Here is a 14,373-nt window from a genome sequence, read left to right on the forward strand (position 1 = left end):
ATAACAATTACTTGGGCATGCGCATATTTAGTCAATAGTTGGCGAGAAACAAATAGAGGAGTTGACTAAAATTTGAATTTAAATTTTAGAAAATTAGAGGTTATATCCACATGCATGGGATAGATCTTGTTGACTCGAGAGATCAATCAAATCAAGATGGACAAAAGAATGTATTAGGATGATTGTAACAATAGATATTATAAACGACATATTTATGAAAATATGTGCAATTAAGGTATGAATGAAAGACATATGAATATGTATAAATAAGTGAATAATAATATAAAAAAATAAGATCATTTTTCATTAAAAATACATCATTTATTGATATATAACTACATTAAACCATTTCCTCAAAATAAACACAAATCTAACCATATTCTACCTAATAAAAACTCTATTCTTTAGACCTTATAAAAAATCTTTAATGATCAGCATAAACCTTGGTATGTACACACTAGATATAGAATCTAAAGTGTGGGGATCCACATGTTCCCGCTCTAACCACTATAGAAGATGCCACACTGCCCATTCAAAATTTCATCCCAAATGAATGGTCCTTGTGGGAGTGGAATATCAATCACCACCAAGCCCTTATAAGACAATATTATAAACCAATACCATGATAAAATGATTTTTCCTAGGCTTTTCACCCCCAAGAGAATCTACTTTTCCCTGAACTTTTCACCCCGAGAGAATCTACTTTTCACTGCTAAAAGATAAACTGAGTAGAAGATACCAGACGCTTAGACAGCTCCTTTGGTTTGATTGTCCTTTGGGTTAAATGTGTCCCAAAAGATAGGGGACCATCACATAGCTTTAAGGGCAACCATGTCTCAGACATACAAGGGACCATCACATAGCTTTAAGGGCAACCATGTCTCAGACATACAAATACTATGACAAAGAAGACGTACCTGGTGCTGGTGCTCCTCTAGTAGAAGAATGAAAGTTCTTGCACAAGAACAACAGGGCTTGACATGTGAAGTGACTGGTCACGAAGAGCTCTGACATTATTCTAGGGTGGAATCTCCAATTTATCATTACCCTATATATCACATTCCAGATAACAAATTCAAAAAGACCAATGGTTTGGAGGGCATAATCCTCCCATGTGAATACCAACGAATTCTCTTACTAAGCATAAGAGACAAGGAATAGATTAGAGGACACCTAATAGTTCACTTTTAAGGCCATATCTTTCTTGTATTTTGAATGATGTACATGCTCATACCTGTTCATTGCTCTGACAGATTTGTCCTTTAGTACATCTGCAATTTGTTCCAAAATATGTTATTTTATACCATAGACTAATGCAAGTAGGAATGTATAATAACGCGGACAATTTTTAACTATTGAAAGTTAAGGTAAAACTATAGAATATAAAAACACTTAAGCCTTGATTATGGCGGGCTTAAGTGTTCTACATGTGACTCTTCGTATGACAGTCAAGGAGTTGGAAACCGTTTTGAATGACACGAGTAGTGTGTGCTTTGGGTGTGTGGGTCTGGAGTCCATTTGTGACTTTTGAGAACCTGGGCATGTAGATCATGAAAAACCCACTTCATAAAGACAGGAAAAGGATCATTTCATGGCCTGTGGAAAATACTTAATATTGGATTCATTTGACGTTCTTGTTGTTGTAATGGGAGTTAGTTAAAGGCAGGTTGAGTAGAGGAGGAGCATTAGATCAGTTGAGGAATCATATCCTGACTGGATGGGGAGAACACTCAATTTTTTTGACTTCAGTGGTGGGAGAAGACAGTCCAGTACTAATGGTGAGACACCCACATGCTCAAAATGCATTTTAATTTACATTTTGTGGGTTTTCTTCATTCTGTGTTTTTTGGGTAAGTTTGAATATTTTGTTGGTTAGTTAATCTTTCAAAAGAATGCTTTCTCACTGCACTGTTTAGAGAACTGAATCTTAGCAGTGGGGGTCTTGGATAGTTACATTAGCGCTAAATCTAAGCAATGTTGGGATAAATCATGTTATCATAGGTAAATCCTAGAAGTGCGGTGCTAAATATATTGTGACGGTCAAATCTCTGCAGCGCTGTTGCTAAAACATATTGTGACAAGGAAAATCCCAGTAATGCTGCGCTAAAACATGTTATGACAAAGTAAATCCTGGCAATACTGTGCTAAGTCATCTTATAAAAAGGTAAATCCTAGTAATGTGCGTTAAATCCTGTTACTTCAACAGACAAGGCAAATCTCTGTACTATCATCTCCACAGACTGTATGTTAAGATACCGGCCTTATTGCTCAAGTAAATATCAGTACCGCTGCGTTCACAGACTGCTCTGCAACGTTAAGGTTCCGGCTGTGACGTGTAAATCTCACTTCTTGTGGTTCTTCAGATGGCTGAGGTATTGGTACTGTTCTAAGATGAATCGCAGTAGTTGTGTGCCCATAGATTGTAATGTTCTGTTAGGAGACTGCCCTGCTATGTTAAGGCAATCTTAGTACTAGTGTTCGCACAGACTCTGTTAAGGTACTGACTTTTATTCTAACAATTACAGCGTTTTTCTGACTTTAAGCACTATTTGTGGATATTTAATTATTTGGCTTACCCCGTCGCCGTTCTTGAGAAATGATATTAAAGAGTCAAAGAATTAAACAATTGTGGCTCATTGCAATGCTTGAAGAATGTTTTGCCCTCCGACAATGCATTTTGTTCTGTGGTGGATTCCTGCAGCAGGTTATTTGGAGTTAATACGTCCATTATTTACTGAATTTGTGCTGCATAGGCGTTTCAAATGGGAGCACCAGTTATCTTATGTTCAATTTCAGTAACAGTGTGAAAATTAAGTTGGATTTGAGAGGCGGCGAGATTTGTAAGCCACACGGTTATTGTAATCTGAATGTTTAGTACTATGTGGATCTCTGTACCCACTGTTCAAGTATTGCCCTGCTAGAGGCATGGAAGAGCCAAATGTGAGGTTGCTTTAGTCTTCCAGTCTGTGGAGCGTTTGCAGTTCCCATGGGTATGTTGGTCTAGAGAGTATAGGCTGCAGATCCATTAAGTTGGTTTGCTTCTGACATCCGTTCAGCTCTCTGGCTTAAGAGAGAGGCTCAATATGATTTATCTGCAATAATGATGATTTTGGTTCAGAGGACTCCTGTAATAAACTTTTGGGTATGGCTTCTGTCAATCCACTGTCAAAATCCGTTTTCTCTTTTCCTTGACAGATGTCATTTTGACTCCAACCCTGAAGTGTTAGTCGATTCTACTGGCAAGGTGTCATGCACAATGCATCTTGTGGATCACAAGTCAAATTTGCATTTTGCAATCCTCACATCTTTGGTAGTACACCAGAAGAGTAGTTTACCAGGTGAATGTAGATGGGATTTCATTTTTGACAACTTCAAACCTCTTGTGATTTTGTTCAGATAAGATTTGCTTAAATATTCTAATCTGCACGTATCTATGCCCTATCATGGCCCTATATGTGATTAATATGCCCTTTTAACCCTCTTCACATGATCCTCTTTAAGTAAAAGTTGTAAAACCAATAGTGATTATGCATTAAAAATCTGGGTACCTCAGTAGGTACATACTGTGCAGTCATCGTCTAGTTGACTGTAACATGATAAAAGCCTATCTACTGGGTGTCTGAATGTCCTAATTTTAATTCTTTGTAGTGCCTATCTACTGGGCATCTGAATTTTCTAACTTCAAATTCTTTGTAGTCTTAATATTCTGTAACTTAGGGGTCTATTGAGGGGTGGTACCAGATCTTTCCCAGCCATTGTTCTGAGGCAATCTGGGAACCCCTTACACTAATCTGATCCCATGCAGTTGATGAAATTTCTTTATTATTGTTGAAGAGAAAAATCAGAAAGCTTTACAGGAAGTCATGGGGAATGACAGATTAAGAAAAAAGGAATTTTAAAAACCAAGGCCACTTGGAAAAAGAGATGATAAGGATGTGGTTCCATGGAAGGGGCTCTGGCTTCTAAATTCATGGAGAGATAGGTTCCTGTTTTATTTAGAAAAAAGGTCTTTGGGGTTAAATGGAATCTCTTCCTGTAAAATTGAAGCCTTTATTTTTTTGCCTGCAGATTTTCAGTGGTTGCTTGTGGGGTGGGGTTGAAACTTGGCCCACCAGTTAAGCAGTTTGGCAACGTTGCAAGGGCTTGGCATATAATAGGATTTTTGTGAGTAGTTTTTGGTTAACTTTTGGATAGCTGAAGAGTTCATAGAACCAGCAATTTCCTGTAATTTCTCATCTTAACTTTCTCAGCAGTAATTATTTAAAATGATTACAAAATCCGTGATGCTGCCTGACTTGGAAAGGCCCATAATTTTTCTCAGCAGCATTTGTTAATTTTAGGTGCCCCTCTACATGGGGCCATAACTTAAGCTGGCTAGGGAAAGCTTCAGCCCCTTGTCAAAGACTGCTACATGTTTGCTACAAAAAATTTGGCCTTCCTCTCTCTTTATCTTGAGACTTTTTTCTTCCCTATATTTGTTTTCAGCAGCTATCATGGGGTTCGCTGTTTAGAACTAGGAGTATCAACCTCTTATGTGCCATTTTTTCATTTGTTTTGTTAAAGGATTTATTATTGGTCGATGGGATACTACTTGTTTAGTTTGCTATTTGAGTCTTTCAGGTTTGTCAGGGAGTCAAAGACCAAATAGTGTCTCTATACTGTTGAACCTATCACCTGGTCTCTGTTCCATCAGAGATGATGGACAGTCGTCAAACCTGTAAGAAAAATCTGGCTGGGGTCTAATTTGCAGTGTTCCACGGGGACACGTCCCCCCCACTTTTTGGCCTTGTCTCAGAGACGGGGACGTCTCCGGGACGGGGGGACAGGGACACGACGTCCCCCGCTGTCCCGCCACTGCCACCCAAGCGCCGCTGGAGACGGGGAGATGTCTCCGCGTCTCCCAAGGAGACGTGGAGACGTCCTCAAGTCTCCTTGGGAGACGTCTCCACGTTTCCACGTCTCCTTGGGAGACATCTACACATCTCCTGTCGCCCCACGTGAATGCAATGTTGTAAAATTAAAATTTAAAAAAAAAGGAGTTCGCAGATGATTAGAGGCGTCCATTAGCTACATTTTGAGTTTTGTCATTTTGTCTTTGACTCTAGTCTCTTTTGTAATGCTATTGCTATTAGTATTTGTATTTGGCTACTCATTGTAATGATGAATCATGTAATCATCTTTATTATTATAGACTTTGCAATGGCATCAGATATTCATATTTTCCTTTTTCGATATAATAGAAATCTCCAATTTGACAATTTCATTTGTCAAATTTTATTTAGCAATTAGCAATTAGCATTGAAGAAATCTTGGTATTTAGATTTAGTATTTCAAATTTCCTATAGTTTCATTTGAAATGTAATTCTTATGCTGTTATACTGTCATACATCTTTTCAAAACTAGTTTTTCAAGTACTATATGTATATGTATAACTATATCAGCACCACCACCCTGCCACCCCCCCCGCCGCTGTCCCCCCGCCGTCCCCAAACCCATCTCCGCGTCCCCAACGCCGGTGGAACACTGCTAATTTGTAACTGATACCTTGTCTTGCAATATTCAGAGGTCATATCTTTTGCATAGATGCTCCAAATTAGTTGCTGTTTTCTATATTTTTGCAATTGTGTAACTTTTCAAGAGGAAACCAAACATGTTAAAATTTCAAACTTCAGATAACCCACTTATGTTGATTTTGATTTTGCAACAAAACTGCACTTTTGCTCTCAGTAGTAAACAATATTTGAGTCTTTAATGATTTTTTTTGGATTTCTATATTTAGCTAATTCTGATCGTTTTAATATTTTTTGAAGTGCAGACAGCTTGCAACTCAACAGTTGCAAATTTTTGTAATTAGTATTGTGTAAACTATTTGACAACTTGTTTTTGTTGTCCTTCCTAGGATAACTTCAAAGTTTAAGGAATCCGTTGTTCCAAAATATTTGTCATTTGAAAGACAAGAGAGAGAACTTTTGAATCTATCATAATTCATTTCATTGAAACTAGTTTTTCTGTTCATGCATAATCTGTTTTCTTATGCTTGACACTAGTTTCTGATAATTCAAATGGATATTGTATCTTCTAGTTAATATGATTCATTGGGAAATTTTGATTCAAGAAGGCCTCTAAAAATTAACACTGAGGGTTCTTCTCGGGGGAATCTTGGACATGCTGGAATTGGTGGAGTTGGTCGGGATAGCTCTGGTGATATTCAATTTATTTTTTCGGTTTATAAGGGCTTTCATACCAATAATTTTATGGAGGCTCTTGCCATTTTGTATGCTATAGAGCGGTGTTGTGCTCTTGGTTGGAAGAAGATTATGTGTGAGTCTGATTCTTAGGTGGTGGTGACTTTGTTAACTCGGCAACAACTTGAGGGGGTTAGTTGACACTTAGCTTTGGTTATTAAATAGATTCTCCATGTTTGTAGCTCCCTAGAATCTGTTACCGGTTCGGGTACGGATTTGGCAAAAAAAATAAATTCTTGGGTACGGGTATGGGTTCATCCGTACACACACACACACACACACATTAATTATATATATACACACATATTATATATATGTTCAATATATACAATCTATACAAAAATAAAATATACAATGTGACTTTCCATACATAAATGATAAATCCATAATTGCCAATGCCAATAAATATTCATATATCGCAAATGTAAACAGTAAACTAATAACTAAAGTCTAATATCATTTTCATAATTTGCGAAAACGATAATATTCAAGTTTCAAGTCTTTTTTAAAAAGTCATAAAGGGGCGAATTAGGGTTTTATTATTAAAAAACTATTTTAAAAAGTCTTTTTTTATTGTTTTTTATTGTTTTTTTGACCCGTGGGCCCTGTTTTTGGGAACCCACGGGCCTGGGTTCACGCGGGTCCTCCTGGGTTTGACCTGGGTTCCACCCGGGTCCTTCCTAGGTGGTCGGGTTCCTTGTGGGTCCTACGGAACTCGGCCACTTGGGAAGGACCCAGGTCGAACCCGGGCCGAACCAGGACCGGGCACGAACTAGGACCCGGACCTGGTGCATTTTCAGGAGAACCGGTAACTTAGCTCACATTCCTAGGGAGTGGAACAGTGTTGCTGATTGTCTGGCCTTCGGATCAAATGCAGGATTGGAATATTGTGGATACGGGGCAGTTACTTCCTGATATGATCCTTATGCTGGATCAGGACAAGCTTCTGTAGTGCTTTTGGGCACTCTGTTATTTTGTATTTCTTTTGTGTTTGAATAAATTTTTACCCCTCCTTTTAGTTAGTAGGGGTCATGTAGGGGTCATGTTCAATAACAAGACAAAAATAGGAGTTACCAATTCTCTGAATTTGAGTTGATTCTAATAGACTTATTTCCAATTTAATCCACATTTTGGCTCTGGTGTTTCTCAGTTTGCTGGAGGATTATAGACATGATCTACATGTATTTTTTAAAGGTTGAATTGTCCTTGTGCAAGTTGAATTGATCAAGTGATTCAAACTGCCAATTAACTAAATTACTCTCTCTCTCTCTCTCTCTCTCTCTCTCTGATTTGCAGAGAAAAAAAATATAACTGAAAACAAATTTGATAGTGAGACAATTGAGGACTATGTACTCCAATTCTGCTCAGCTGAAGAACAACTTGCAATTAGTTGAGATTGGAGGCAAAATCAATACAACATTTGCAATTACAAGTATAATATATGTCTATCAAAGAAAAGTAAGAAAGTTAGAAAATTAAACCTATGAATATGATAGAACTTTGATTGCAAGACGCTGCAGTCAAAAGACAACTTCTTCTTACAAGTTTTCTTTTCCACTAATTTTGGCCAAGACTCCCACTTTAATATGCTATTCCTTTAACTAAAGGATGAAGTAGCACAAAGGTTACAAAGATAAAATATTCTAAGGATTACAAAAGAAAAGAGCACAAGGGTATATCATAAAACCATGTAAACATACAAGGTACTTGATAATACAAAGTAGATATCAGAAAAGAAAAAGCTAGAAATGATTACTTGTTGAAATCAAAAATATATATTCATGGTGTCTGATAGGGTGTCGTGGTTTTCTCACTAGAACAATCCTCTTAGTTTCATTTCATGCATTGGACGTGCATCTAACACTTAATGCAAAGGGAAGAGAACTGTGATGTTGAAAATAAAAATTCTCTGAAGCACAATTGGTGAATTGCATAGATGCTCTACCTTGATAAATGTTCCATCAAACTCCATAGGTAAATCAAAGAAAATATTTTCTTTATGGATGACGATGAATGCTTACATAATTTTTTATTTGTTTGTGATTCTTGAATGGATGATCAATAAAGTCACGTGAGACTGACTTGATCTATCTAAGTTACCTGGTGACTATTCAAAATTAAGTAAATTAATAGTTTAGATGGGCAGTTTTGACTTTGTATTTTCTAAACTTTGGGTTTATTTTTTGACTTTAAATTGAATACATTCAAGTGTAGGTTCCAAATAAAAATCAATGTGGATGCTCTACATAGATATAAATTACATTGATTTTGTGGTGTGGAGTGTTTAATATTCAACTCATCTTTCAGTGACCATTCCTGACTGCTTCTCATAAATGGTCATTTCTTCTGTGACCTTTCAATCATGTAAATTTGTAATAGTCACAATGCTATGGGATTTACTTGTTATTAGGTAATTCTAAACCAATTCATTCAGGTTTGGCCATTGAACATTATGAGGTAGGAAGTTTAGTTGAACTGAGATTTGAATGTTATTTTAATAGTGGATGCTTTTTTGAATTGTCATGTTCTCACATTTATGTCAAGAATCTTTGTATTGATAGTTATCTTTGCACAGTTCATTTCCGCGATCCTTGGATTTCAGTGCTAATATTGATAATTATCAGTTGTTTTTGTTTGTTTGTATGGTTTGGTTTGTAAGAACCTTGCTCTTTGGAGATTAAAATAATATAGTATTGAAATTGCTTTGGAAGCTTGTATTGGGGTTCAATTCCATGAGTTCCACAGGGGTTTGTTATATATTCAGTTGTATTAGAGCATTACAAATTTGTGATTCTATCTCCATGACATTTTGCTCCTGTAGTTTATCTATCACATGAATTTCTAGAGAGGGATGGCAGTTGTATTCTGACCTTTTCTGTTTTGTATTGAATTGTAGACTTGAAGGCTCCCCGAAATTGTTCAGATGTCTCAAATGAGACATCAACAGGACATATGAGCAGTAACATCAACAGGCAAGAGAAACAGGTAAGCATATTCATGATGCTTTTGGTATCTTTTACAATTATGCATCCAACAGCAAAGACAATAAAAAATAACAGGGAAAGTTAGCAAAACAAGACATTCATAATTTAAGTTTATTGATGAATTCACGCTTTGTTTATTAATCTAGAATGATGCATGCTAAAGCATGCCTGAAAGAATCTAGTTACTGGGTCAGATAATATAGGATTTTCAATTCATCCAATTTTCCAGTGGTATTATTAGCCTAGCCACTTTGGAGACAACTAAGTACTTCCAAAATTTGGATCGCATGCATGTAATAGTGGTTTGTAGTCTCCATGTTAGAATGTATATGGAAAATTGCAATGCCTAGAATTTATGAGTATCTTTACCAGTAAATTCTGTTTCTTAAATCCACAGGATCATAGTTGGTAGTTGTATTTTTTATGTAGAGATTATGCAAATTTTGACTTTTGTGCTTGGAATATTCAGTTTACATACGAAATGACGAAGGCCTCTACTGCAAAAAAGAAAGCTGTTGGCATGCCCATGAAAACATTGATAGCTCAAGAAATGTCAAGAAAAGAGACAGATTCTAAGTGCCGTACACCCAGTGTTATTGCTCGTCTTATGGGACTTGATGCATTGCCAACAGAGTCACTTTTAACAAATCAAACGAAAGAAGCAGAAAATCATACAAAAAAGAAGCAATCCTGGAAGCAGCAACAACAGTCTAAGTCAACAGTGGATGTTAAAGATTCTTTACAGAAAGCAAAAGATTTGGAAAGAAAACGCAGTCAGCATATTTCTTCTGCCAAATCTCAGCAATGTGCTGTTGATAAACCAGATGGTGAAATGGTTCCCCAAGATAATCATTATTTGTATACTTCACATAAAATGCAACAACAAAAGTTCAAGAAAGATTTTGAAACTTGGCAAGCCTCAAAGTTTCGAGATAATCCAGTTTCCATTGAGACAGAAAAACTAAATATGCAGACAGTTGGCAACCAAATGCTCAAGTATGAAAAATTGAATGAGGAAACGAGGGCCCTTGTACGTAAAAATTTTATGGATGCTAAGCGCCTTGCAACAGATGTGAATCTTCAGAGGTCCAAAGAGTTTCTTGATGCAGTAGAAATCTTGCAATCAAACAAAGATGCATTTCTGGAATTTCTTGAACAACCAAATGCATTGTTGGCAAAGCAAGTTAGAGATTCAGAGTTCACTTCACAGTCTCAATCCCAACTAAAACAAATTACTGTATTGAAGTCATCTAATGCAATAAGAACAAGCCAATGGTTGAAGGAGGATACTAATAGGGAAAAGTCTCTCAAGAAAGGGGTACCAAATGAGAAGCATCTCAGAAAACAGAAGGGGCAAAGGGATATTGGTGAAAAGAAGGAAACACGTGAAGTATGGGGCTTACCTCCATCAAGACCTGCATCAGTGTGCTCGCTACCTGATCAATACAAGCAGTCACATTCAAATGGTAGAAACAGTTCTGGATCTTTGCCAACTAGGATAGTTGTCTTAAAGCCTGGTCCCGGAAGGGTACAAAATGTTCAATCTGATTCAACCCCAAGCTACTCTCCACAGTATCAGACTTGCACCAAAGATCCAAAAGAAATGGAAAAAACTAAAACCCAAGATTATCTGCAAGGAGTCCGTATACGCCTTGAAATGGAGATCAGAAAGAATAGTAAGGATAAATCTAAGAATATCAAGAAGGATGTTGAGAAACAATTTGGCAGTGAACCCATCTATCATAGGGAAATTGCTTCAGATATTGCACGACATCTGAGGCAAACTTTAACCAGAGATGCAATGAATGATGCACCTGCAGAAGTCTTAACATCATTGACTGATTCTTCTGGAAATGTTTCACGGAGCAGATCAGAAAATGGCTATGAAGATGTGGATCAAGAGGTTTATACACCTGTCTCAAAGCTTTCATGGGACTCTTCAGATAGATTCAGTCTTCCATCACCTTCTGTTAGTGCACCGTCTGATTCTTCCGAGTCTACTGTTAACAGAGAGGCTAAGAGGCGTCTATTAGAGAGGTGGAAGTCAACGCATAGGAATGTAGAGGAGCAGCAGCAACGAGTTTCAAGCACATTGGCAGAAATGCTTGCTCTTCCAGAACGAAAGAATCAGGTGTCAGGTTCGAAAAGCCTCAAGGAAAATGGTAAAGCTATTATGTCCGCCGAAGAATGTGAAGTTTATGAAATGCTCAAATTAGAAAGGAAAAATAAAAAATCAGTGAGACATGAAGGAGCTGCAGAATGGGAAGGCTCATTGGTTCAAAGGAATGAAGATGATGATGGTAATGTGTCATCCAGGAATTTTCAGAGATCAAGGTCAGTTCCAGTGTCATCTACAACTTATGATGGAGGCATCATTGAGATGCAATGGAAGGCACCAATTCTTGATGCTAGAAATACACATGCCATTGATTATGACAGGTCAAGCAGCAGTCTTTCTGCATCATCAATTAACTCCAAGAATGATAAATCCATTTCCAAGGGAAAAGTTTCTAGTATAAAATGCAACTTTTTAATGAGAGGGAAATGGTCAAACAACAAAAAATCTAACTCTCTGGACTTTATGCAATCTAGTCCTAATCTTCAGTTGCAATCAGATAAGGAGCTGTCCGTTTCCATGGAGCAAAGGGCAGAGGAAACATACCAATATAAAGAGATAATGGGATCTTTTAGCTCTCTGGCGCAACAGGAATCTTGTGAAGTCATGAGAGATGCTCCAGAAGAGATTACTGAAACAGATGATTGTTCAGTAGGTGCCATAAGTGAAAACTCAGGCTTAGATGAAGATGGTTATAAACAACCTATTTTTGAATCATCTGTCAAGGACCCCATTCCTTTTGAACGCCAAGAAATGTTGTCTTGCATTGGTGCTGGTTACAATACAGGGGTAGGCGCAATTTTGTTTGTTACTTTTGTATCTAATTTTAAATGAAAATTTTGCTCACCTTTCTAGATTTGCATATATGTTTATAGAATTCATTAGAATTGTCTTGCACGAACATACTTAATTCACATTCATTTGCTGTGGTTTCTGATATTAGCTCATTGAATTGGTTTAATGTGATTCTAGGCAATTTCATCAGTAGTGCAACCAGAATTTCCTTCACCTTGCAGTCCAATAAAGAAATTGCCTGTATTTGAGAACCATGTTCCAGAAACCAATATTGATAAAGGTGAACATCCAAGTCCAGTGTCCGTTCTTGATTGTCCTTTTCAAGAAGATTTTTCCAGCCCAAACGAGTTCAAAGAAATAAGCTCAAATCTTCATGGTATGTGAGATTTTGTCATTAGCTTAATGTTTTTCCATTGAAAATTAGAGTGTCTCATGTAATGTAGACATTTTGAATTTATATATTCAGCAGTTCTGATCCCCATGCTTATGTTTCAGAACTGCGTTTACAACTTCATCTACTCAAGTGTGAAGGGTCGGAAAGGCCCGTGCAAAGGTCTGAAAATCTCTTACATGGGGACAACTTACATTTCAAAGATAATAAAATTGGAGATGAGGATGTTGTAAGGGAAAATAATTGCAACACGCCATCAGAGGCCGAAACACCCCAGTCCAAGATTATATTTTCTGCCATTGGAAAGTTTGACATTGAATCTCTAAAAATGGATGGTATTTGGTGTTCGGAGGAGCAGTTGCCTGATCTACTATATGTCAGAGATGTACTTGTTGCTTCTGGTTTCATTGGGGATTGTAATACAATTTTTGCAAGATGGCATTCCCCAAGCAATCCATTGGATCCCCATTTGTTTGGCAAATTAGAAGATTTGTATAAGGACACCACACAATCTGAAAGAAATTTCAGTGACTTTGAATTTGCTGAGGTAGGTGCATCCATGGGAATAAAGGCTCACAGAAGCAAGTCAGAACGACGTCTCCTATATGACTGCACAAATGAAGTACTGTTGGAAATATTAGGATCATTTCTTAATCGCCATTCCTGGGTGAGACCAACAAAAATGAACCTTAAGCCTATGGCTGCTGGTAAGCAGCTATTGAAAGAGACATGGGCAAGAATTTGTCATCACCTTTATCCACAGGCAGAAGTTCGCTACACTTTAGAAAACCTTGTAACAAATGATTTGTCTAGAGAAACTGTGTGGATGGAATTGAAAGGTGACATGGAAATCACAGGACATGAATTAGAGAGGGCAATATTTGCTGACTTAATTGAAGGTATTCTTTGTGATCTTGTATCATAGGGAATGGGCTGTAGTTGTTACTTATATTGTCTATATTGTATTTTTCTTTATATTGTGATATAATTGACCAATTTATTCAATGAGGGCTGTATCCTCGATGTTGTATTAAAAGAGATTTAAAAAAAAAATGATGTCATAGCAGCTAAGCTGCACGCATCTGAGTATGATTAGAGGGCCTTCTTATTTCTTAAATGAGACGCTTTGAACAAAGGTTTAAGAGTTGTGAGTCACCGAATAAAATGAATCAGTTTGATTTAAAGCAACAGTTTTGCTTTCTAGAACTTACCTTATTTGTGGGTTGAAAAACTTTGAGCATATGCTTAGCTGGGGTAAATAAATGTGTTTTTGCCTTTGCAATTGTTGCCTGTTGGCCCCATATTTTGACAAATTTCTACTCAAAGTAACCTGTCATTTACAATGGATAGGATGATAAACGTTCATTGTAACGCCCTTTTTGTATATAAGAAGTTGCCGAAGAGTTTGGTATTCACATGGTTCACAGGCCTGTCTTTAAGATATACTTAAAGAATAATCATTTATTTTATATAAACTACAAGCCTGCCTGTTACCAAAGACTGTTATTATACCTTAGCTGTCATATGATCATATTGCGATATTGATTCTTTCAAATAACTGATCATGCACATACCTTATGTATGTGCGACCTTTTCAAATGTGGTGTTATTAAAGCCTGGAAACATTAGCACGGTTACTTAATTTTGTTAACGTGTGATTCCTCAAAATTGAGCAATCCTCTACGCTAAATTAATCATTTTTTGATTGGTAGCTGAATTTATTACTTACGATGAAACTAATCTTCTTTGTAATCTAATTTCTAATATTTTGTGTTGGGCAAGGCATATTTTATGTTGAAGCAAACTCAAAGATTTCCTTTCTTTTCCAATTTAGAACTCTGA

The 14,373-nt window shown here is 36.9% G+C and overlaps 1 protein-coding gene across 1 annotated transcript; it reads left to right on the forward strand.

The window, feature by feature from the left end:
• Positions 1-1,356: 1,356 nt before the first annotated feature.
• LOC131057394 (uncharacterized) lies at positions 1,357-13,737 on the forward strand. The gene is made up of 5 exons (XM_057991564.2): positions 1,357-1,778; positions 9,142-9,230; positions 9,699-12,134; positions 12,318-12,516; positions 12,636-13,737. The coding sequence occupies exons 1-5, from the start codon at positions 1,718-1,720 to the stop codon at positions 13,454-13,456; spliced, it is 3,606 nt and encodes a 1,201-aa protein (XP_057847547.2). The 5' UTR covers positions 1,357-1,717; the 3' UTR covers positions 13,457-13,737.
• Positions 13,738-14,373: the final 636 nt, after the last annotated feature.

This window comes from Cryptomeria japonica, chromosome 5 (assembly GCF_030272615.1).
Source record: "Cryptomeria japonica chromosome 5, Sugi_1.0, whole genome shotgun sequence".
Lineage (NCBI taxonomy): Eukaryota > Viridiplantae > Streptophyta > Pinopsida > Cupressales > Cupressaceae > Cryptomeria > Cryptomeria japonica.